Genomic DNA, 25,788 nt, shown 5'->3' with positions numbered 1-25,788 from the left:
GTTGGTTTGTTATGATTGTATTGTCAACGTTTTTAGTCAGGTGTTCTGCAAGTGCTTTGTTACAGCTGCAGCTGTTGTAAATGCGCTATAAAAATAAAGTTGAGTTGAGTAATAATAATAAAACATTAAGGTGCATTTGTGCAAGCTTTAAATAAAAAGGTAAATTCCTATATATATATAATCTTCAGAAAAGATATTGCAAATCATGAAATATTATTTGGGACACATAATGGTGACGACGTTTTGGCATTAAAAGTGTGAAAAATGTAACATTTTCTGGAGTTTTTTCTGAGAAACAATTCTTTCCAATAATAACAACTCCCAATAATTCAAATACACACATCTGTCATTCATTTATTTTCAAAACGAAATTCTGTGTGTATTTCTGTACCGTTATTGAGCATATTACATGAACACTTTTTTTCCTCCACACTATGCGTTGTATGTATTTTCTTCCTAATCCAGTTTAAGAAATCTAACAGAAACGCACGCCGAAATCCCCGCCTGACCTCCCCGTGACTTCGTCACGCACCGCCCTCTTAACGGGCGTCCCACTAATTAAATCGAACGCTCCTATATTCAGGTAGCTTAGTGGAGGAGGCAGCCAATCAAATCGCGACACTGCGCTAACGTTAGCATCTCACTGGCAAAACAACAGCTCGCCCAATTTCCTGTTTCGGTTTGCCTCGTCGCCAACTCCAAATCAGTCGCGATGTCGAATTAAATCCAATCGTATTACGTGATTGTTTTATTTGTTGTTCGCGTTGCCAGCCGTTGCAGCTGCTGAGAAAGGCGAAGATGGGCTCCATCCTGAGTCGCAGGATTGCTGGTGTTGAGGATATCGACATTCAAGCTAACTCGGCCTATCGGTTTCCCCCGAAATCTGGTATGTCATCGGTATTTTATATCATTGGGGCCCGCTTTGTGGCTCAAAATGATTAAGTCTAGTTACGGGAGTTTACAAGACCTGACTATGTGCTTTGTTTATATAAATTTGAAGTCGAAGCTCAGGAACCCGAGATTGAAATAGATCAAAATCTCGCGATACAGAACTAGACACTGAAATTAGACAATCGATTTCAAATGTTTTGGTATAACTTTGAGTTTATGGCGAATACACCGTTTTGGGATGTATTCCTGATGACTTATGTGATCGAAAATTATTATTACCCTCATCCTTTTTCTTTTCTTACAGGGAATTATTTTGCGAGCCACTTCTTCATGGGAGGGGAGAAGTTCGATACACCGCATCCCGAGGGATACCTTTTTGGGGAAAACATGGATTTAAATTTCCTGGGAAACAGGCCAGTGCAGGTGAACGCAGCCACACTTGAAATGTATCAGACTGAAGCATTTTAGATCAATCACATTGATGATAACATGTCTCCCTCCAGTTTCCCTACGTCACCCCCGCTCCCCACGAGCCTGTGAAAACCCTCAGGAGTCTGGTGAACATTCGGAAGGACTCGTTGCGTTTGGTCCGGTAAGAATGATCAGTGCTGACTTGACATTGGTGTTTTTTTTGTTTTTTTTAAAGGAATATTATTGACTCCTGTCAAACCTTATGATCCACAGGTATAAAGATGACTCTGACACGCCGGTGGAGGAGGGCGGCAAACCAAAGGTTCAGTACGGCGTGGAGTTCACATTTGATGCCGACGCTCGAGTGGCCATCACCCTCTACTGCCAGGCCTTTGAGGAATTTTCCAATGGGATGGCTGTGTGAGAATCCTTTTTTTGTTGACAGCGCTGATGGAAAACTAAACTTAAAACCTCCACTCATAGGTCACCTCATTAGGGGAAATCTACAAACACATTGTTACACATGATCTCAAGTTCTTACTCTCTTTCAAGGGTATATCAAAACGCTGTTTTCACATTGGATCTATATAGCACGACGGTGAATTACGTTTGCACATAGACTTGCAAGTATCTCCGGCGGGAATTTGTTTGGCTCGAAGACCACAATAGATTTGACTGGTCCTTAGCAACGCCTAGTTGCCATGGATACTACACCAGAGACTGAAGTGAAGACTAGGAAGTCGATGTGAGACGGTTGTGTCACGGGAGGAGGAATGATGATGAAAACAAAAGAAAAAAAGCATACATTCCGTTACGATGGCCTTTCATAAAGGTGACACTTCCCTGCTAACTAGGGCTGAGCGAATTGAAAATACTTTTTTCACCCCTCAATATTGTAATTTAATATGCAATTTTTTTTTCAAGGTACTCCTCCCGTGTATTTTTTTTAACAAACAGAAGCAATAACTTCATCTAATTTTTATTTCTGTCAATGTTCCGTAAAGGTACAGCCCAAAGGATCCATCCATGGCCTCGGAGACGGTCCACTACAAGCGGGGCGTCAGCCAGCAGTTCTCCATGCCTTCTTTCAAAATCGACTTCAGCGAGTGGAAAGAGGAAGACGTCCGTATTTGCAACCCACAACATCGTTTAGCCATTCACAATAAGACGGCAATGAAATTGCTATATCTGTTTTCTTCTTTTTAAAAGCTCAACTTTGACCTCGACCGAGGGGTATTTCCTATGGTCATCCAGGCAGTAGTTGACGATGGGGACAGTAAGTTGATGTTTTGCGCTAAACTGTGCGCTACAAGACATACAGACTACTAATCTGTGCTTTCATTCCAAGATTGCCTCGGACACGCTCATGTACTTTTGGCAGCATTTGAACGAGTACGTACACATTCAAGTAGTCATTCAACATCGCCAAAAAGTCATTTTCATGAACCCAACTCACGTTTGTTTTGTGCTTTGATCCCCAAGCACGTCGATGGCAGTTTCTCCGTCAAGCCACTGAAGCAAAAGCAAATTGTAGGTTTCCTGTGTTAGGAACACTTTTAGCTGTTTTATAATTAGGCTTGCAAAGGGGTGAAGAATGTCTGATCGCAAAGACGGCATAAAGGTAAACACTAAACATGAACCGAGTTCTCTTTATTTCTCCCTGCCCTGCAGGTGGACCGTGTGAGCTACCTCTTACAGGAGATCTATGGCATCGAGAACAAGAACAACCAAGAAATCAAGGTAGGCGCAACGAAAAGCCAGACGGAATGAGGACGTTTCGAAAAACGGGGCGCGTCGTTTCAAATGCGCCCTCTTCGCGCGCAGCCATCCGACGATGAGAACAGCGACAACAGCAACGAGTGCGTGGTGTGTCTGTCGGACCTGCGCGACACGCTCATCCTGCCGTGCAGACACTTGTGCCTCTGCAACTCGTGCGCTGACACCTTGCGCTACCAAGCTAACAACTGTCCCATCTGCAGACTGCGTAAGTGGACTGGTGATTGTTTTGAGAGGGAGATGGCGCAGTCCTCACTGGGCCCCGTGTTTCGCCGACACAGCTTTCAGGGCCTTGCTGCAGATCCGAGCAGTGCGGAAAAAGCCCGGGGCACTCTCCCCTGTTTCTTTCAGTCCTGTTCTGGCGCAGACGATGGACCACGATGAGCACTCGGTAGGTTTCCAGAACTATCTGAAGATACCCCTTTTTATTTTTTTCAAGTGTAGTTTTCAAGTACGACAACAAGGGTGAATAATACTGGGCTAAGGACAATGCCTTGTGGTACTAGAACAAGTGTAGAATACCGACATCCCAAATGTTTTGCCTGGCTCTTCCTCAGGGCACCGATTCAGTCCCCCCCGGCTTTGAGCCCGTGTCGCTACTGGAGGCCCTGAACGGCCTGCGGTCTGTGTCGCCCGCCGTCCCCTCGGCGCCTCTCTACGATGAGATCAATTTCGCAGGCGGCGACGGCAGCCAGCAGCTGAGCTCCCCGGAGCATCTGAGCGACGGCAGTCTGCAGAAAGGCAAAGTCAGCAAATCACCTGACAGGTAAAAATTAAAAAAAAAAAAAAAAAAGCAGAAGTGGGAATACTCACACATTGAGATAAGAGTTACCCGAGTCAGTTTGAGGTCCTTTACCAACCAAAATGGCAGCAAAAAAAAAACCACATTCGTAGTCTCGAAGGTGTGTTTGAAACAATTGCAATAACGTTTTCAAAATCTTTCAGCCCTTGCAAATATGTTTGGGAGCGTGTCGGCACACTAACTTCGTCTCTGGTGTCCTTCCCCGCAGCACCCTGAGGTCGCCGTCTTCTCCCATCCAGGAGGAGGATGAAGAAAAGCTGTCGGAGATGTCGGACGCTCAGCCACACACGCTCCTGTCCAGCAGTCCCGCTCCCACAGACGTGCGTCGGCGTCGCCGGCTCCCGCGTCCTCACCGCTAATAGAGTCGAACACAAATAATTCTTCTTCTTCGCTTTAGGCCACAGCAAACGAGGACGTCGCAGACTCGCTGTCCCCAGATGACGGTGAGTTGGTCAGTTTTCAACTTGAGGTGACGCCTTTGAGTGACACTTGTTTTTTTTTACTCTCCAGAGGACAGGATGCACGCTGGCGCCGACATCCTCCAGGACTGCGGAAGCGAGCACAGCAGCTTGACCAAAACGGAGAGCGACCCTCCGGGCGACCTTTCGCTGCCAGGTGAGACACGTAGCAAATAAGTCATGATTTCCAGGGGATTCCTCAGGGTAAATAGTCCGCTCAGTGGACACTTTATTATATATATCGACCAATGCGATCCAAAGCAAGAGCTGCGTCAGAGCTTTAACAATTATAATAATGCTCATTTGAATTGACACCGTCAGAGGTACGTTATCGTTTATTTTGTGCTTAAGAACTGCGTCAACCCAGTATTGTAAATTGATGCTTTGTCAATGTTTAAAAAGTACATTCATGTTAGATTTTAAAGGACAAAGTTGCTTATTTTTCGACTGAACGGTTAGTTTGTCTATTGTAAAAATACTAAGAACACAGCGTCATTATTTTTCTGTAAAATAGAATTGTATTTATTTTTGAGGGCCAAAAAACAATAATAATTTTTTTGAAATCACTTTTCATTGAACCGTTATGTCATCAGAAAAATCTCGAAAGAGCTTCAATTTGACCGATGTATGCATCTCAAACTACCTAACACTACATTCAGACATAGTTCCCCGACTGTCAATCAAAAGTCAACCAAATTACCGGTATCTTTTTTTTTTTGAGTGTAGCTCTTGCGTTGGATGGCGCAAGTCTACCTAATGTTGTGAACGATGAGCGTCGCCTCTCAACGAAATCGGCTTCTCCGGTGTTATGTGTCCACTCTGGTATGTTTTGTCTGTCATCTTGAATTCACTCCGGGGATGCTTTGCACACGGGCGGTGTCCTCCTCTCATTTCCTAACATTTCCCTCTCCTTGCGCTGCTCCACCTCCTTCGCCGTCCTCACTCCTCACCAGCCCTCGGTCCCGACTCCTGCTCTATCGGTATTGAGGAGTAAGCGCGGTATGTAGGCTTTCCTGTCCCGCTCTTGCCGCTTCGTATTCCCGTTCCGGCCGACGCGCTCGCCCGTCTCACGTTCTCCCGCGCCGCCGCGTCTCCTCCGCAGGGTCGTCCGAGTCCACGGAGAGCCTGAAGAGTCAGAGCACAAACTGCTCCAGCCAGCCTCTCCTGTGCCCCACCGGCAGCTTCCACCAGGAAGACGAGCACCTCCTCCCCTGACGTCCTCGCTTTCTGCCTCGCCGACTTTTCATTCCGACTCCCATCAGGGCCGACATGTAGGAAAACGGTATTGTGTGTACATGCGCTCCCAATGTGGATTTTTCGGACCCAAAGCACACTTACTCCTTCTTTTAACTCCACTGCTCAATGGTGCATTCGGACACACACACACGCAAATATATACAGTATATCTATATTTTTAACATCTGTCTGTGTTTGAATATGCTACTCACCATTTCAGATTTTTTTTCAAGACCTATTATATTCCTCGTGTGTTGTTGAAGTGATTTTTGCACTCTAACCAAATGGTTTATTTTGCATTCCATGAGATTATACAAACGGTGTATTAGGGCAACTATAAAAAACATTTTTTTTTTTTAAAAAAGGCTATTAGGAGGATTTAGTCAAATACTTGTGACAACACATTTAAACTATTTTTCTCACGACTAATGATTTTTTTTGGGAGTTGACTACAGTGTGCTGAAAGGCTAAAATGATTAATCGATGACATCATGAATATTTTTCTCAGGCCAGTACTGTGCTCCCCAACCTTTTTTGCACCCAAAATGGGTTTCGGATAAAGAAATATTTTGATGGGCGTTTACAGAAAGTAAATTGAAATAAATATCGATGCAGACGACTTCAACTCCTACTATGAATCATAATTTAAAGCGTGGAGCGAATACCGGTACCAGGTATCGTATTGGGCCATTACCAGCATATGTTAAGGTATCGAGTGTTATGGAGGCTGCTGATACCAACCACAGATACTTACAGCAAAATAAAATTCTGCCATTCAGTCAATCAAAAGGATCAGTGAGTACGAGTGAGGACTCAATGTTTTCAGCATTTTTTACATTTCTGTAAAAGTACGATCTTTATCGTGTGACATCTTCCTGCTGAATGCTTACCACATACCGTTTGACCGTAAAAATGGCGTCCTCATAGGGCTACCCTTTCTCGAACAACGTTGCATAAACTTTGACTTTTTCTTTTTTTTTTTTTTACTTTTCAGCCTGGCCCTAATACACTTTGATCATTTTAAACATCTACATGCCTCGTTTCATTGTTTAAATCATCCGCCATTTACATGTACTACAATCTTGTGTTACTTAGCAAATGTTATACTTATACAATATACATGTTATTTATGGGGAAAAAATACAATATTTACATGGACATAATGGACTAGATGCATTTACAGTGCGCCGTGAACTCCCGTTATCACGCTCTGGCATGAATTGCCAGCCACCCAAAAAGCTTGTAATTACATATAGATGCCACAAGATGGCGACAGAGCATTTTCCCCCTATCAGACAAGGCTATGGCCTGACTAAAGGAAATTCCTTCCCCTTAAATCATCATAGCCGCTTTGCACCAACATGCCACAAAGTGGCATAAGACATGGCGAACAGGATAAATTACTCCAAAATCCAGCAAGAATTAGCAAATGCCCATTCGCAAATATTCGCAAAACGGGGGGGGCGGGGTCACTGTATTATATAAATCAAAAACTACAACTTGAAGCCCATACACCCCGTCACCGGCAAGATGCTTCAGCTGCATGCGCGATGGCGCCGTTGGCGTGGCCACCTCGTAGCAGCAGCGCCGCCGCCGCAGCCATCGTCCGCTTATGTGAAGTCTTTGCAAGAAAAACAAAATGGAGCATTTTGTCCATTTCTGTGCCTTGAGTTGCTTCCTTTGCCTGCTTGTTGCACTTGAGCGGCTTTGCCAGTACGCAACATCTGGAGATTTCAAGTACAGTCATTGTAATTAAGCAATATGAAATATAAGTGTCAATTGGCTACGTAGTGTATTGATTAGGAATTTGATCAACAGGCAGATACTTTTTTTTTTTGTGGCTCCTCCATGTCATTTCAAGTTGACGCCGTGCCTTCCTCTCCTCCTTCTCACCATATGTGGGCCTGGTATCCAGGACAACGCCACACTAGATCTTTCGTTTGTGTTCCACCCGTAAGATGCTGTCTTAAAGGCTCTTGTATGTATAGCAGCATGTCAAGCAAAGAACAATAAAAAGCAACCTCGTCGTTATGTCAAAGGAGTCAAGTGTTTTTCCATTCATCCGTCCATCCATTTTCCAATGCACTTTATTCTCACAGGAGTCGCGGGGGGTGCTAGAGCCCATCACTCATCTTCGGAGTACCCAGAGAAAACCCACGCAGGCCCGGGTAGAACAGAACACACACAGGGAGGCCGGAGCTGGAATTGAACCTAGTACCTCTGCACTGTGAGGTCGACGCGCTAACCACTGGACCACCTATCAGCTATTCAATTATTCAAATATCAATTACAGACACAAATTTACCAAGTGTATGCTAACATTGATGCTATTTAGCATTAGCGTGAACCTAGTGGTCTGAAAAGCTAATCTTTGTGGCTGCTTTAGATACACTGCGGTTACTACAGTGGACAGCTTCTCATGTCATCAGGTTACAGAGTGCCAGGGTTCCCACGGGTCCTTAAGGTTCATAAAAATCCATAAAAAGAAGTAAAATTATGTTCTAAATCGTCCTTAATTTTCAGGGAAAGCTTATAAAATTTATAAAAATCCTTAAAAATGAACCTGTGGTGTTCATTTCATTTGTGTATGTCATTTTCCTTACCCTTCGGGTTAATAGTTTTGTCGGAAAATTCGCCTGGCGCCCTTCCCCTCAAACCTCACTGTCAGGCTACATGCCTTCCTGGTTCCGGTTCCTTAAAAATAGGAAAGCCTACATACCGCGCTTACTCCTTAAAAATGGCTAAATGAGACCTCAAAAGTCATTAAAAGGTCCATAAATAAAAAGCAAGTTGGAAGAGTGGGATCCCTGCTCTACATTGTCCTTGAGTGCGAAGAGGATAAGAAAATGGATGGCCACACAAGTTTTGGAAACCTGTGCAGTCACAGGAAGAGCATGCAACCTGACACCGAACGGAGCCAGAATTGAACCCTGCACCTCCACAGCGCAACACTGACGCACTAACCATTCGACGACCAGGAAGGGAAGGCGTTTTGGGCCGAAAAAAACGACCATGTATTGTAAGGCATTTTTAGCCGAAAAAAACGACCATGTATAGTGAGGGTTTTTAGCCGAAAAAAATGACTGTGTATAGTAAGGCGTTTTTGGCCGAAAAAAACGACCATGTATAGTAAGGCGTTTTTGGCCGAAAAAAACGACCATGTATAGTAGGGCGTTTTTAGCCCGAAAAAAACGACCATGTATAGTAAGGCATTTTTAGACGAAAAATGACCATGTATAGTAAGGCATTTTCAGCCGAAAGAACAACCATGTATAGGAAGGCGTTTTTAGATGAAAAAAACGACCATGTATAGTAAGGCGTTTTTAGCCGAAAAAAACGACCATGTATAGTGAGACGTTTTTAGCCGAAAAAAATGACCGTGTATAGTAAGGCGTTTTTTAGCCGATAAAACGATCATGTACAGGTATAGTAAGGCGTTTTTAGACGAAAAAAACGACCATGTATAGTAAGGCGTTTTTAGCCGAAAAAAACGACCATGTATAGTGAGACGTTTTTAGCCGAAAAAAATGACCGTGTATAGTAAGGCGTTTTTTAGCCGATAAAACGATCATGTACAGGTATAGTAAGGCGTTTTTAGACGAAAAAAACGACCATGTATAGTAAGGCGTTTTTTAGCCGAAAAAAACGACCATGTATAGAAAGGCGTTTTAGCCGAAAAAAAACGACCATGTATAGAAAGGCGTTTTTAGCCGAAAAAACCCCACCATGTACAGGATAGTAAGGCGTTTTTAGACGGAAAAAAAACGACGAAAAAAAAGACAATGTACTGTATAGTAAGGCGTTTGTCGACGAAAAAACGACCATGTATAGTAAGGTGTTTTTAGACGAAAAATGACCATGTATAGTAAGGCATTTTCAGCCGAAAGAACAACCATGTATAGGAAGGCGTTTTTAGATGAAAAAAACGACCATGTATAGTAAGGCGTTTTTAGCTGAAAAAAACCCGACCATGTATAGTTAGCATGGGTTCAAACCCCGCTCAGTGATGTGTGAAAAGACAACACCAGTTACTTTCCTGCAAACCCTCCAGAATGCATGTCAAATACAACTATCGTGCAGAGCAAGTCTCAGTCACTGGTGGTGTAGAGGTACACACGCCGGCTTTCCGTCGGGGCAACCCTGGTTCAAGCCCCGTGCAGTTATGTGAGAAAAAACAACACCAGTTACTTTTTCCTGCAAAACCTCCAGGGTGCATATAAAATACGCCTATCGTGCAGTGCAGATCACAGTCACTGGTGGTGTAGAGGTATACATGCCGGCTTTCTGTCCAAGCAACCCTGGTTCAAGCCCCGTGCAGTTATGTGAGAAAAAACAACACCAGTTACTTTTTCCTGCAAAACCTCCAGGGTGCATGTCAAATACGCCTATCGTGCAGAGCAAGTCACAGTCCCTGGTGGTGTAGAGGTATACACACTGGCATTTCATCCAGGCAGTGTGGGTTCAAACCCCGTCCAGTGACAGCATAAATGTCAGTTCCAACGGCCTCAAGCTGGGATAGGGTCCAGTGACAGTTGATCATGTAGAAGAGGCATTTCAGCCCAAAAAAACCCCCGACTATCTGAAAGGCATTTTTTGCCCCCAAAAAACGACCATGTATCGTCAGGCATTTTTAGCCGAAGAAAAAAAACGACCATGTACAGTAAGGCGTTTTCAGTAAAAAAAAAAACGACCATGTATAGTAAGGCGTTTTTGGCCGAAATAAACGACCATGTATATAAGGCATTTTTGGCCCAAAAAAAACCGACCATGTATAGTAAGGCGTTTTTAGCCCATTTTTAGCCGAAAAAAAAGACCATATATGGTAAGGCTTTTTTAGCCGAAAAAAACGACCATGTATAGTAAGGCGTTTTTGGCAGAAAAAAACGACCATGTTTTTGGCCGAAAAAAACGACCATGTATAGTCAGGCATTTTTGGCCCAAAAAACCCCAGACCATGTATAGTAAGGCGTTTTTGGTCGAGAAAAAACGACCATGTATAGCAAGGCGTTTTTGGCCGAAAAAAAACGACCATGTATAGTAAGGCGCTTTTGGCCGTAAAAAACGACCATGTATAGTAAGGTGTTTTTAGCCGAAAAAAACGACCATGTATAATAGTAAGGCGTTTTTGGCCGAAAAAAACGACCATGTATAGTAAGGCGTTTTTGGCCGAAAAAAAACGACCATGTATAGTAAGGCGTTTTTGGCCGAAAAAAAACGACCATGTATAGTAAGGCATTTTTAGCCGAAAAAAACAACCATGTATGGTAAGGCGTTTTTGGCCGAAAAAAACGACCATGTATAGTAAGGCGTTTTTAGCCGAAAAAAACGACCATGTATAGTAAGGCATTTTTGGCCCAAAAACCCCCCAACCATGTATAGTAAGGCGTTTTTGGCCGAAAAAAACGACCATGTATAGTAAGGCGTTTTTGGCCCCAAAAAAACCGACCATGTATAGTAAGGCGTTTTTAGCCAAAAAAACCCGACCATGTATAGTAAGGCATTTTTGGCCCAAAAACCCCCCAACCATGTATAGTAAGGCGTTTTTGGCCGAAAAAAACGACCATGTATAGTAAGGCGTTTTTGGCCCCAAAAAAACCGACCATGTATAGTAAGGCGTTTTTAGCCAAAAAAAACCGACCATGTATAGTAAGGCATTTTTGGCCCAAAAACCCCCCGACCATGTATAGTAAGGCGTTTTTGGCCGAAAAAAACGACCATGTATAGTAAGGCGTTTTTGGCCCCAAAAAAAACGACCACGTATAGTAAGGCGTTTTTAGCCGAAAAAAAACGACCATGTATAGCAAGGCGCTTTTGGCCGTAAAAAACGACCATGTATAGTAAGGCATTTTTGGCCCAAAAACCCCCCGACCATGTATAGTAAGGCGTTTTTAGCCAAAAAAAACCGACCATGTATAGTAAGGCATTTTTGGCCCAAAAACCCCCCGACCACGTATAGTAAGGCGTTTTTAGCCGAAAAAAAACGACCATGTATAGCAAGGCGCTTTTGGCCGTAAAAAACGACCATGTATAGTAAGGCGTTTTTAGCCGAAAAAAACGACCATGTTAGTAAGGCGTTTTTGGCCTAAAAAAACGACCATGTATAGTAAGGCGTTTTTGGCCGAAAAAAACGACCATGTATAGTAAGGCATTTTTAGCCGAAAAAAACGACCATGTATAGTAAGGCATTTTTGGCCGAAAAAAAACGACCATGTATAGTAAGGCATTTTTAGCCGAAAAAAACGACCATGTATAGTTAGGCGTTTTTGGCCGAAAAAAACGACCATGTATAGTAAGGCATTTTTAGCCGAAAAAAATAACCATGTATGGTAAGGCGTTTTTGGCCGAAAAAAACGACCATGTATAGTAAGGCGTTTTTAGCCGAAAAAAAACGACCATGTATAGTAAGGCATTTTTGGCCCAAAAGACCCCCGACCATGTATAGTAAGGCGTTTTTGGCCGAAAAAAACGACCATGTATAGTAAGGCGTTTTTGGCCGGAAAAAAACGACCATGTATATATAGTAAGGCGTTTTTAGCCGAAAAAAAACGACCATGTATAGTAAGGCGTTTTAGGTCGAAAAAAACCACAATGTGTAGTAAGGCGTTTTTGGCCGAAAAAAACGACCATGTATAGTAAGGCGTTTTTAGCTGAAAAAAACGACCATGTATAGTAAGGCGTTGTTAGCCGAAAAAAAACGACCATGTATAATAAGGCGTTTTGGGCTGAAAAAAAAAAAGACCATGTATAGTCAGGCGTTTTGGGCCGAAAAAAACGACCTAGTATAGTAAGGCGTTTTGGGCCGAAAAAAACGACCTAGTATAGTAAGGCGTTTTGGGCCGAAAAAAAACGACCATGTATAGTAAGGCATTTTTAGCCGAAAAAAACGACCATGTTTAGTAAGGCGTTTTTGGCCGAAAGAAACGACCATGTATAGTAAGGCATATTTGGCCCCAAAAAAACTGACCATGTAGAGTAAGGCGTTTTTAGCCAATTTTTAGCCGAAAAAAACGACCATGTATAGTAAGGCGTTTTTAGCCGAAAAAAACGACCATGTATAGTGAGGCGTTTTTGGCCGTAAAAAACGACCATGTATAGTAAGGCGTTTTTAGCCGAAAAAAACGACCATGTTAGTAAGGCGTTTTTGGCCTAAAAAAACGACCATGTATAGTAAGGCGTTTTTGGCCGCAAAAAACGACCATGTATAGTAAGGCATTTTAAGCCGAAAAAAACGACCATGAATAGTAAGGAATTTTTGGCCGAAAAAAACGACCATGTATAGTAAGGCATTTTTAGCCGAAAAAAACGACCATGTATAGTTAGGCGTTTTTGGCCGAAAAAAACGACCATGTATAGTAAGGCATTTTTGGCCCAAAACCCCCCCGACCATGTATAGTAAGGCGTTTTTGACCGAAAAAACGACCATGTATAGTAAGGCGTTTTTAGCCGAAAAAAAACGACCATGTATAGTAAGGCGTTTTAGGTCGAAAAAAACCACAATGTGTAGTAAGGCGTTTTTGGCCGAAAAAAAAGACCATGTATAGTAAGGCATTTTTGGCCGAAAAAAACGACCATGTATAGTAAGGCATTTTTAGCCGAAAAAAACGACCATGTATAGTAAGGCGTTTTTGGCCGGAAAAAAACGACCATATATAGTAAGGCGTTTTTGGCCGGAAAAAAACGACCGTGTATACTAAGGCGTTTTTGACCGAAAAAAACGACCATGTGTAGTCAGGCGTTTTTGGCCGAAAAAAAACGACCATGTATAGTAAGGCGTTTTTGGCCGAAAAAAACGACCATGTATAGTAAGCCGTTTTTAGCCGAAAAAAACGACCATGTATAGTAAGGCATTTTTGGCCCAAAAAACCCCCAACCATGTATAGTAAGGCGTTTTTGGCCGAAAAAAACGACCATGTATAGTAAGGCATATTTGGCCCCAAAAAAACTGACCATGTAGAGTAAGGCGTTTTTAGCCAATTTTTAGCCGAAAAAAACGACCATGTATAGTAAGGCGTTTTTAGCCGAAAAAAACGACCATGTATAGTAAGGCGTTTTTGGACGAAAAAAACGACCATGTATAGTAAGGCGTTTTTGCCCGAAAAAAACGACCATGTATAGTAAGGCGTTTTGAGCCGAAAAAAACGCCTTACTATAGTAAGGCATTTTTAGCCGAAAAAAACGACCATGTATAGTAAGGCGTTTTTAGCCGAAAAAAACGACCATGTATAGTAAGGCGTTTTTAGCCGAAAAAAACGACCATGTATAGTAGGTGTCTTTAACCAAAAAAAAACGACCATGTATAGTCAGGCGTTTTTAGCCGAAAAAAACGACCTTGTATAGTAAAGCGTTTTTAGCTGAAAAAAACGACCATGTATAGTAAGGCGTTGTTAGCCGAAAAAAAACGACCATGTATAGTAAGGCGTTTTGGGCTGAAAAAAAAAAGACCATGTATAGTCAGGCGTTTTGGGCCGAAAAAAAACGACCATGTATAGTAAGGCGTTTTGGGCCGAAAAAAACGATCATGTATAGTAAGGTGTTTTGGGTCGAAAAAAACGCCCATGTATAGTAAGGCGTTTTTAGCCGAACAAAATGACCATGTATAGTAAGGCGTTTTTGGCCGAAAGAAAACGACCATGTATAGTAAGGCGTTTTTAGCCGAAAAAAACGACCATGTATAGTAAGGCGTTTTGGCCGAAAAAAAACAACCATGTATAGTAAGGCGTTTTGGGCCGAAAAAAACGACCATGTATAGTAAGGCGTTTTTGGCCGAAAAAAACGACCATGTATGGTAAAGGGTTTTTAGTGGAAAAAAACGACCATGTATATATAGTAAGGCGTTTTTGGCCGAAAAAAAAGACCATGTATAGTAAGGAGTTTTTGGCCGAAAAAAAAACGACCATGTATAGTAAGGCGTTTTTAGCCCATTTTTAGCCCAAAAAAACGACCATGTATAGTAAGGCGTTTTTGGCCAAAAAAAAACGACCATGTATACTAAGGCATTTTTAGCCGAAAAAAACGACCATGTATAGTAGGGCGTTTTTAGCCCGAAAAAACGACCATGTATAGTAAGGCGTTTTTAGCCGAAAAAAACGACCATGTATAGTAAGGCGTTTTTAGCCGAAAAAAACGACCATGTATAGTAAGGCATTTTTAGCCGAAAAAAACGACCATGTATAGTAAGGCGTTTTTGGCCGAAAAAAACGACCATGTATATATAGTAAGGCGTTTTTAGCCGAAAAAAACGACCATGTATAGTCAGGTGTTTTTAGCTGAAAAACCCCCCGACCATATATATATAGTAAGGCGTTTTGGGCCGAAAAAAACGACCATGTATAGTAAGGCGTTTTTGGCCGAAAAAAAACGACCATGTATGGTAAAGGGTTTTTAGTGGAAAAAAATGACCATGTATATATAGTAAGGCGTTTTTGGCCGAAAAAAAAGACCATGTATAGTAAGGAGTTTTTGGCCGAAAAAAAAACGACCATGTATAGTAAGGCGTTTTTAGCCCATTTTTAGCCCAAAAAAACGACCATGTATAGTAAGGCGTTTTTGGCCAAAAAAAACCGACCATGTATACTAAGGCATTTTTAGCCGAAAAAAACGACCATGTATAGTAGGGCGTTTTTAGCCCGAAAAAACGACCATGTATAGTAAGGCGTTTTTAGCCGAAAAAAACGACCATGTATAGTAAGGCGTTTTTAGCCGAAAAAAACGACCATGTATAGTAAGGCATTTTTAGCCGAAAAAAACGACCATGTATAGTAAGGCGTTTTTGGCCGAAAAAAACGACCATGTATATATAGTAAGGCGTTTTTAGCCGAAAAAACCGACCATGTATAGTAGGGCGTTTTTGGTCGAAAAAAAACGACCATGTATATATAGTAAGGCGTTTTTGGCCGTAAAAAACGACCATTTATAGTAAGGCGTTTTTAGCCGAAAAAAACGACCATGTATAGTGAGGCGTTTTTGGCCGAAAAAAACGACCATCAATAGTAAGGCGTTTTTAGCCGAAAAAAACGACTATGTATACTAAGCGTTTTTAGCCGGAAAAAAAGAGTTTTTAGCCGAAAAAAACGACCATGTATAGTAGGGCGTTTTTAGCCCGAAAAAAACGACCATGTATAGTAAGGCGTTTTTAGCCGAAAAAAACCACCATATATAGTAAGGCGTTTTTAGCCGAAAAAAACGACCATGTATAGTAAGGCGTTTTTGGCCGAAAAAAAAGACCATGTATAGTAAGGCATTTTTGGCCGAAAAAAACGACCATGTATAGTAAGGCATTTTTAGCCGAAAAAAACGACCATGTATAGTAAGGCGTTTTTGGCCGAAAAAAAACGACCATGTATATATAGTAAGGCGTTTTTAGCCGAAAAAAACGACCATGTATAGTAAGGCGTTTTTGGTCGAAAAAAAACGCCCATGTATAGTAAGGCGTTTTTAGCCGAAAAAAACGACCATGTATATATAGTAAGGCGTTTTGAACCGAAAAAAAGACCATGTATAGTAAGCCGTTTTTAGTCGAAAAAAACGACCATGTATAGTAAGGGTTTTTTAGCGGAAAAAAACGACCATCAATAGTAAGGCGTTTTTAGCCGAAAAAAAAAAAAACATGTATACTAAAGCGTTTTTAGCCGGAAAAAAAGAGGTTTTAGCCGAAGAAAACGACCATGTATAGTAGGGCGTTTTTAGCCCGAAAAAAACGACCATGTATAGTAAGGCGTTTTTAGCCGAAAAAAACAACCATGTATAGTAAGGCGTTTTAGCCGAAAAAAACGACCATGTATAGTAAGCCATTTTTAGCCGAAAAAAACGACCATGTATAGTAAGGCGTTTTTAGCCGAAAAAAACGACCATGTATAGTAAGGCGTTTTTAGCCCAAAAAAACAACCATGTATCGTAAGGCGTTTTTAACCAAAAAAAACGTACCATGTATACTAAGTCAACTTGTGAATTGTTCCTTGATGTGAGTGTGAGCGCAAATGTGTGTGTGTGTGGGGGGGGGGGGGGCAGAAAATGGATAGCCATGCATGTTTTTGAGAACACACAGGAAGTCTGGAGCTGGAATCGAACCCTGCACCTCTGCAACGCAATGCCGATGCACTCACCATTCGATTACCAGGGAGGTCATGCATAAAAGGCTTAAAATACTGAGTGTTCTTAATTGATCCTTTTTTTTTTTTTTTTTTTTTAAGCGGCCTTCTTACTACACGTGGTGCCACCTCTGCACAACAGAAGGTCACCTCTTCTCTCTGGAGCGTGATTGGCTCGCTGCAGCTGCTGCATGCTGGGTTGACATTAAACCACATTAAAGCTAATCCTCCATGGTCAAGTGTTGCGTTGTCACCTGTTTTGGGCTCCACGTAAGCAGACAGACAGACAAGTTATGAAGACACCAGAGACGGATTTAAGGTGGAGCACATTCTTAATTTAATTCATCTTTATATAGGCTATGGGTCATTTCACCAAATTTAAATGTAGTGCCTTATTTTATTTATTTTATTTTTTTTTTAATCTGAAAATACAGGATATTGAATCCTTCAAAATGTGTACTGGCCCATTTAAGTTAATTTTTAAGTAATTTTTATTGTTGTCATTTGTCTCGTTTGTGTAACAGGACTAAAAGTAGCAGGAGTGAGATTTTAGCATCAAATTAACAAAAAGATGAGATACAGCCACCAGGAATATAAGATAACGTGTTGACACTCCGTGAAGTCAAAGCATAGTGAGTCCAAAAAAAATAAATAAAATAAAGATATTTTGGAAATCAACAATTTAACATGACAGCAAATTTCACAGATTCCACGCAATGGCCCAAATCGCAAAGTTAAAATATGTGCTTCCATTTGTCAATGCAAATTCATTCTTATCAGCATTCTTGGAGTCTCCAGCCTTCTGAGTGAGTTGTTCCTAATATTTTGACCGCCCTTTTGCCACATGGGGGCATTTGGCACGTGTGAGGTGTCCCCCCTTGAAGCCCTGATGGGGTCCTAATGTAAACACGCTGAGCTCCATTTCATTAGCGTGCCTTTAAACCTCTTTAAGGGGTTCAAATCAGCCAGACAGCAAGCCAAGCAGATCTCCCAGCGTGCGATTCCATGAGCTTCTCGTGGCCTTGATCTCCCAAAAACGTGTGCACCGCCCGCAACAACGCTCAAGACACTCACTCGAAAATCATGCTCGAACATCCAGATGAGTTCTTTTTTCAAATAGCAACATGCTATCGGGAAGCCGCACATTTGGGGAGCGTTGAGGAGAGACGAAGAACATCGTCTGGCAGATGTATACAAAGAATGCTGTGTTGCCTCAAAATAAACCAAGTTTAAAACAAACAATAAATAAATAAAATACAAGTCTGCTTCTTTGGCAAGCTAAGCGAGTCAGCGCTCAAGGAGAGTGCAATTTGTAATTGGCTCAACTGTTTTGTCACTGGGTTTCTTCCTCACGTATCTCTTCACGGTCGACAAAATCCAAATCCAAACTCTAATCAAAATAAATCAAAAGTTAATAAACATTTAAATAAAATAATAAAATCAACAATTAATCAAAAGTCAACGAAACGTCAAACAAAAAAAACCCCATACAAAAATTAATGAAAAAAAATCAACAAAAATCGACCATAAATGAATCAATAATTAATTACATTTATGAAAAAAATCTATCAAAAATCACCCAAAAACCAATCAAAATATATCAATCAAAAATCCCTTTCAAAAACAATGAAAAATCAACCATATATCAAGGGGAAAAAAAACAAATCAACTGAAAATCAAATGTAAAAAATATCAAGAAAAATCAACAAAATCAACCAAAGTCAATTAAAAACCAGCCCCCAAAACAATATAAAAGAATCAATAAATATCTATGAAAAATCAACAGGAATGACTGTAAAATCAACCAAAAATCAGTGGAAAGAAAGAAAAAATTCTGTGAAAAAAAAAATCAAGAAAAACCACCAAAAATTCACTTACAAAACAAACACAAGTCAATGAAAAAGAAACCATTGATCTACCAAAAATCAACGCCAAAATCACAAGAGACAGTAACGTGGCTTGCTCTGGCAACCTATGATCCAAGAAACCAATCGTGTCTGTCCAAGGTGTTTAAGATGGTAAAGGCTCCAAACCCCCATGAAAAGATAAATAGATAAAAACATGCTTCCATATTTTTACATTCAGCGTATCAACATTGAGTTGCAATTTCTGCAGGAATTGCACATCCACGTACGTAACACTTTTGTAACATCTCCCATTTGTCAAAGTGGTACTGTAAAAAGTGTTTAGGCCGGATGCACCCAGCAAATGTCCGTCACGGGGCGGGATTATGAGACAGAAAATGAGCAGGTGTCACGTTGCCGGCAGTGACTTACGCAAACGCACGTCGTCTTCGTCATCATCCCTCAGCTCACAAGCGCACTCCAGCGACAGACCCAACGAGTCCAACATTTTCGTCCTTGCGAGTCCAGTCGGCATCATGAGCCAGCACCCGAGCGTCTCGTCGCCCTTCCTCAAGCCTTTCTTCCTGAAGACGCCCATGCGGGTGGTCAGCCCACTGCGGCAGAGGCGACACACGCTGCCCGCCAGCGAGTTCAGGAACCTCACGCCTCAGGACGCCATCAGCGTGTTCGAGATCGAGAGAGAAGGTCTGCATTCTATCCATTATTACTGTTGAAAATTTCAATGACAAAAAAAAAACAAAAAACAACAAAATCAACATTTGATCATATTTGCTAAAACTGTCAGGATGACATTTCGTGATGGTGCTTCTTGTTTAGTAGTTCCAAAAAAAACCCCAAACTGATGATTAACCCTTTCAGGGACAGCGGTCATTAAAGTGGACAGCTTACCATGTTATCAGCTTACAGAAGGGATGTCAAACTCATTTTCGTCACGGGCCACATTTTAGTCACCATTTCCCTTGGAGGGCCGTTACGACTGAAACCATATTAAAAAAAAGTCAATAATAATGGTTTATTCAACTATTGTTTAACTTACTGTCATGGGGCATTTGGCAACAAGAAAATGCTGACAATATGAGATATACTTATGAGAATTTGGAATTTTGGTACATATTTTGGCAAGCATCATGGAAGTTGACATCTTTGATTTGCTTTCGTAGGCCGCCTAAAATGATGTGACGGGCCAGATCTGGCCCCCGGGCCTTGAGTTTGACACCTGTGCGTTACAGGGTGCACGGAAGGGTTGATGACAATGATTTACGAAAGGTGCAAAAATGTACCCGCCGTGACCTGCGCATAATCCTCTCTCCGCTCCAGCTTTCATCTCGGTGTCCGGCGAGTGCCCTTTGACCTTGGAAGAGGTGCTGCACTTTGTGGATCAATGCCCCGAGCTGTCGCTGGGCTGGTTCGAGGAAGGCCAGTTGGTCGCCTTCATCATCGGCACGGGCTGGGACAAGGAGAGGCTTTCGCAGGTCAGAATGCGCCACAGAGTCAGCAATGTGGTGCAGGTGATGTCGCCGTAGAAAACGACTTTGAATTGCTACAGCAGCTATTTTTAATTAGAATGATCCTGATTTAAAAAAAAAAAAATTGTGGGTGTCCCACAGGAGGCCATGACGCTACACGTGCCCAACACAACAACGGTGCACATTCACGTGCTGTCGGTGCACCGCCACTGCCGGCAGCAGGGCAAAGGCTCCATCCTGCTGTGGCGCTACCTGCAGTACTTGCGCTGCATGCCGCGCCCCCGCCGGGCCCTGCTGGTCTGCGAGGACTTCCTGGTGCCCTTCTACCGCAAGGCCGGCTTCAAGGAGAAAGGCCCGTCGGCCATCAGCGTGTCCAACATGCGCTTTCAGGAGATGGAGTATTTGCTGTGCGGGCAGGCGTACGCCCGGCGGAATAGCGGCTGCTAGCCCCGCCCACCTGAGCGACCCCCCCCCCCCCCTTCCCGTGGCCTTCATTCATAGGAAAACTGCCTTAAACTTTTACACCTGCTGGATGGCATTTGCCGTGCAATTTGTCCCATCAGACTTTAAAAACCGCTCACTTCCTTTGATTTTCCTCCCTTTGCTGGGTTCTGTGCAAAAGGCGAAGCCACACTAATGTTGGATCTTCAGCCATGACTGACATAATCACAGTGTAAAATTGCAAATGGCAAAGCCAAATTGAAGTCGGGTTTTCTGTTTCAACTTTGATGCAGTCTGTGTGAAATCAACATTGCAATGTCATTCCTTTGCTGGGTTCTGCACAAAAGGCAAGGAAAGCTGTGTTAATGCAAGATTCAAACTCTGTGACATTGAGAACAGCTCCTGCAATATCCACTCTCAGTGGGTTCTGTGCAACTGAATGCCATGTCTCTGACTACAACGCTGATGGTGTCCGTGTGAAATTCCACACATTATGACAATGTCCCTTATTTGCTGGGTTCCGCGTAAAAGGCAAAGCTGCATTAATGCCGAGTCGACTGGGTTACGAGTTGGATGGAGTTTCTGTGTAAACGTGCTCACAGACACAGCGATATCCATCCAATGCTGAATTCTGTGTGAAAAGCAACGCCATGTTAACGCCGAGCCGTTGGTGACAACTCCGACGCAATCTCTGTGTGGAATGTAATAGTCACAGAAATTTCTTTCCATCATGTTTTCAGTCACAACTCCGTCTGATAAGGCATAGCAGTGTCAAATATCCGTCTTTTGCTGAGTTCTGTGCAAAAGGCAAACTGCTTTGACGCCGGGACTTCCTCTACGACTGACGCCGTCTGTGTAAAATCAGATTGTCGCGACAATTTTTGCCCTTTGTTGAGTTTGTGGAAAAGGCAAAGCCGGATAAATGCTGCGTCTTGTTATTTACGATGGCAGTTTTGCAGAATCTCCATGTGAATGAATAATAAAAGACCAAGACACACACATACGGTGATTATTTTTATCTTTTTTTTTAATTATATCTTTTTACTGTTTTTTTCAGTTACATGTGAGTAGACGGGCAGCTAAAACGCTGCCATTTTTAAGACAAACATCACTTCTGAGGAAGCAATAAAATAACATACAAGGAAAAGGAAAACATTTGAGTGCTCAGCATAATGTTAAAAAAATAAAATAAAATTATGGCAGTAGTAGTTGGTACATTTCTCTTTCAAACAAGGCACCAAAGGTTTTGATATTGGATTTCTATTTGTTGCGGCTTGTCCCTGCTTTCGGTTTGAGATTGCCTGAATGAATTATGTGGAAAAGGATAAGAACCAAGTGTGGGGGAAAAAAATGATCATGAACATATTGGGTTGAAGGTTTCCAAAAGGTTGCAGTTTTGTTATCGTATTAAGTCTTGACACCATCGCGTGCAAGGGTAATGTCCAAGCGTGAAAAAGTATAAAACCTTTTTTTTTTTTTTTTAAATAAGATCAGGCGTGAATTTTAAATTGGTGAGTACTCTCGTGGAAGATTCTTTCACTGAGTCACAGCGATGTGTTTATATAGTTGGAATGATAAGAATTTTGAATAGATGAAAAGGTGTTTTCGGTAGGAACCGATATGTGAAATTCATTTATCCAAACAGAATCGCTGGCATAGGGCGTAGGAATCCTCGCATCTCTCCCCCCCGAAAAAAAAAAACATTAGGCAGCCTTGTTGAGTCATTAACATTGAATTGTTTTGGTTGGTCAATAATTTGTAAAAGCAGCAGATCCACGTGGGAACGGCTCGATAGTTGCCACTTGTGAGAAAAAAAATATGAAATTGACCAAATTTGGACATGGAGTAGGAGGTTTCCGCCCAATAGCAACGATACAAATTTTTTAATAGTTAACAAGTGTAAATTAAGTTTTTGTAATTCATGCAAAAGTGCTCCAAATGTGGTGTCTTACGTCGTAACTGTGACGCGAAAATAGTGCATTGGAAGTTAGAAAACTAGAGTATGAACAAATATTTCAAAATTTGCAAGTATTCATTTTGAAGGTGTTTTTTTTTTTTTTTTTGTCAAGCGCTAGTACAAATATGTCCAAAATGATAAAAATGTTTTAGGTGGGAATTGTGATATGGATAAAGTTTGTCTCGTAAGTGTACTGTTACATTTTCCAAATGTGTGATTTTCTTTTTTTTTTTTTTTCATGGTCTAGTCTAGTCTAACAAAAGCTTACAATTCTACCATTGAAAGTGATATTAAAAGTCAATCTGCTTTCATTTTTTCAAGTGCTGTTGTGAACATAAAGGGGCTTCAAATGATTGAATCTAAAACAAAATAGGTAATCGAAGTCACAATTATAATTCATAGGGCTTTGTTTTAAACCTAAAAAAAAGCAACAATTTGAGTGCTAAAGCACATTTTGTTTCCCCACATGTGGTCCTGATCCTCCTCCTGTTAAAAATCTCCACGTCAAGACCGAAACACAAATACCAACGATTGGCTCGGTGAAGTATTGAGCCTCGTAAGGAGTGCACGGTGGTGGGCTGAGCAGAAGGGGGGGGGGGGGGGGGATTTAAAAACAAAGGTGACACGTTGCTCGTATATCGACCAGAGTAGAAAAACACAAAGCATCTCGCCAATGGAGTTCAAGTGGTTTCAAAAAAGTCCCATTCTGACCTGATTGGCTGGGAAGGGGCGGGACTTGTGCGAAGCCTCAGTGGAGATGCGCGTTGAGGTCGTACTTCTCGCAAAATTTGTCCGTGAAGGGGATGCAGGTGAGCAGCTCGCACCACTCGCACTTGATGGGGTAGACGTAGAAGAGCACGGCCAGGCCCGAAAAGAGGCCCACGAACACCAGCAGGAAGACGATGATCTGGCAGCGCTTGCGGTACAGGTCCATGCGGCCGAAGCTGATGTAGGGCAGGAAGGCAAAGGACAGGAAGAAGCCCGACACGAAGCCGCTGAAGTGGGCAAAGTTGTCGATCCACGGCAGCAGGCCGAAGGCGAACAGGAAGAGCACCACGCACAGCAGCTTGGTGAAGGCCACCCAAGGCTGGGCCAGGATCTGCCAGCTCTGGAACAACTCCACAAACAAGCAGGCCAGGATGCCGAACTGAGAGCCCGCCGGTCCCACCTGCACAGCGAAAGGCGGAAAGGAAAGGTTCCGACATTACCTTTCGCAATTACAGCTGCAGCTGTTGTGAAAGCGCGATATAAATAAATATGTATTGTATTATTTGCATTCTCTCAAGATTGGTGCGCCATCCATTTTTTAAATTATTATTATTTTTAAAGATGGGTACATATTATATTCTCTCAAAAACGCTGCCAATACAGTACATGCACTGATGACAACTTAAGGAATTTTTCATGTAAAATAATAAGAGGTTGACAACATTTCCCCCAAAATCCAGTGTTAAGAAAATTTTATCTGTTTGATTATTTTTAATTCTGTTTTAAATGAGAAATAAAAACACACACACACTCAGACTTTTTTCCCATTTTTTGTAGAACTCGAAAAACCAAAATACAGAGGGAAAAAAAAAATCACTTAAATAAAGCAAAATTCAAATCTAATTCAAATCAATACTCCTATTTGACATGTTTTATTTATGTTCATTTATATCACTCTCTCACTGTTTTTTTTTTTTTACACAATTAGAAAACACAAAACCCAGCTTTTTTAAATCTAAAAATCAAACAAAATTTGTCAAAATCAATTTGAAACAGTAACTCACATGTCACATTTTAGAACGCATGCAACATTCTATGCTTATTTTTCAAGCTGGGCATTCTGGAGTAACTCCACACGTCTACTTTACCGCCTTTGGTTCTGTGCCTTTTTTCCAGGACCTGGCTTGCGATTGACTAAAATGACCGTTGCCGCCAAAGCGTGAACCAAAACGCGCTCGCGTGCTTATCTCATTGTGCGCGGCTCACCTCGGCTCTGTACGGCAGGAAGATGGCCGACGCCAGGTTGCCAGTGATGCCGCTGACGATGTAAATGATGGAGATGCGCAGCCATCCTGCCAGCTTCTCCAGGTCCCTCAGGATGGTCATCTGGAATGCCACCGACACCATGCAGTGAAGGACCCTGGCAGGATGGCACCGGAGGAGGTCACGTAACTTTCAGTAACCTTGTACAATGTCGCCTTGGTACTGGGGCGGGTCATCCTATTCGGATAATGTGTTTCAACGCCACTAAATGGCTTCATGAGGCAATTTCTTGAATTAGCCACGACACCCAAAAGCTTTTAACAGAGTCGAACGCTTTGCACGCAGTGCGACGGACCAGCCCGGCAGCAAACAACGGCAGTCCTCACCGGCCACAATATTAGGTACACCAACGCGATTTGACGGAAGAATTGTATCAACAAATACAAAAATAAATTTTAAAAAAAAATCAATGGTGGTGGGGGGGGGGGTGGGGGGGGGGTGTCTTCACTTGGACAAAAGTGTTGCTTTGCTGTCGTTTCGTAGCATCTTTGGTGTGAAGAAATTTGGTTGAAGTGAGTTGAGGTGGCTGATTTAGACAAAGGTAGTACTCTGCTGATATCTTGGGATAGACAGGATGAGACAGTGATTCTCAAAGTGGGTTACAACTAGTGGGACTTGGGCTCCCTCTCGTGGTGACTGAATTAAATGCTCAAACTCTGCAGAATGTTACAGTCTCTTCAACTTTTTTAATACAGAAGAGTTCAGTTGTATTTAACTTTTAAGTGCAACACATTTGCACGTCATCTTTTATAACAAACATTTATTTGGGTAGAATTTTTATACATTTGTCCAGATAATGAATGGATGGATGATTAAGCACGGTATTTTATTTTCCAAAATTTTCAACGTAGTGTTCATGTTCAAACTGTGCAAAATATGCCAGTAATAAATTTTGTAGAAATAAAAGCATCATCTCCATAAGTCAAGTTAATAGCTTTAAAAAAATGTATTACTTAACTATGCCTTACTTTAGTTTTAATGCATGGAGCTTCCAAATAGAGAGAAGAAAAAGAAAAAATGTACTACTTTAGATTCCCTATTAAATAATTCTCATTCTTTAATTCATCCCTTCGTTTTTAGTTTTGGGAAAAATGCAGCTCGGTGAAAGTGCGTAAGCATTTTCCCAGTTCCCCGACATGCCAGGTTAAGTGTTCTGAAAGACAGAGCGCGTCTCGATTCCGCAAAGACTCACCCCGCATGCAGGAAAAGTGACAGCCAGAGTCTGTAAAACTGATCCGGGACTTCAGGGTTGAGGAAAGGCAACAGTCCACATACGTCATCCATACAATGCACCTGCAAGATGGAACAGCGAGATTGAAATCCTGCTCAGAAAAAAAACCCAAAAAAAAACCTCACGGTTGCAACAC

General features: G+C 42.0%; 3 protein-coding genes across 6 annotated transcripts in view; 2 read left to right on the top strand and 1 right to left on the bottom strand.

Annotated features, from left to right (window-relative positions):
* Positions 1–604: 604 nt before the first annotated feature.
* mgrn1b (mahogunin, ring finger 1b) lies at positions 605–7,605 on the top strand. Of its 2 annotated transcripts, XM_086133603.1 has the most exons (17): positions 605–886; positions 1,196–1,314; positions 1,395–1,483; positions 1,576–1,722; positions 2,307–2,424; positions 2,512–2,578; positions 2,651–2,694; positions 2,785–2,832; positions 2,974–3,042; positions 3,127–3,286; positions 3,360–3,469; positions 3,636–3,844; positions 4,089–4,200; positions 4,278–4,323; positions 4,391–4,495; positions 5,292–5,337; positions 5,441–7,605. In XM_086133603.1, exons 1-16 carry the CDS (start codon positions 799–801, stop codon positions 5,330–5,332), a joined length of 1,572 nt encoding a protein of 523 aa, XP_085989729.1. In that variant the 5' UTR covers positions 605–798; the 3' UTR covers positions 5,333–5,337; positions 5,441–7,605. The 2 variants fall into 2 exon arrangements, with proteins under 2 accessions (XP_085989729.1, XP_085989728.1); XM_086133602.1 differs by lacking the exon at positions 5,292–5,337 and having other exon boundaries at positions 606–886.
* Positions 7,606–18,976: 11,371 nt separating this feature from the next.
* aanat2 (arylalkylamine N-acetyltransferase 2) lies at positions 18,977–21,432 on the top strand. Its single transcript, XM_086132873.1, has 3 exons — positions 18,977–19,210; positions 19,844–19,998; positions 20,134–21,432. The coding sequence occupies exons 1-3, from the start codon at positions 19,042–19,044 to the stop codon at positions 20,437–20,439; spliced, it is 630 nt and encodes a 209-aa protein (XP_085988999.1). The 5' UTR covers positions 18,977–19,041; the 3' UTR covers positions 20,440–21,432.
* A 10-nt stretch (positions 21,433–21,442) lies between these two features.
* The window catches only part of rhbdf1a (rhomboid 5 homolog 1a (Drosophila)), a 31,716-nt gene continuing 27,370 nt past the window's right edge, over positions 21,443–25,788 (bottom strand). For all 3 annotated transcript variants that reach the window (XM_086132870.1, XM_086132871.1, XM_086132872.1), the window contains 3 exons: positions 25,614–25,714; positions 24,365–24,518; positions 21,443–23,558 (listed from right to left, as the gene is read on the bottom strand). In XM_086132870.1, coding sequence (XP_085988996.1) covers positions 23,139–23,558; positions 24,365–24,518; positions 25,614–25,714 — 675 coding nt within the window. In that variant the 3' untranslated portion in view covers positions 21,443–23,138. The remainder of the gene's footprint in view (positions 23,559–24,364; positions 24,519–25,613; positions 25,715–25,788) is intronic.

The sequence above is a fragment of the Hippocampus guttulatus genome, chromosome 16 (genome assembly GCF_054856545.1).
Source record: "Hippocampus guttulatus isolate MCC_2025c chromosome 16, RoL_Hgut_1.0, whole genome shotgun sequence".
NCBI classification, from domain to species: domain Eukaryota; kingdom Metazoa; phylum Chordata; class Actinopteri; order Syngnathiformes; family Syngnathidae; genus Hippocampus; species Hippocampus guttulatus.
This window is presented reverse-complemented; position numbering and strand designations above follow the sequence as displayed.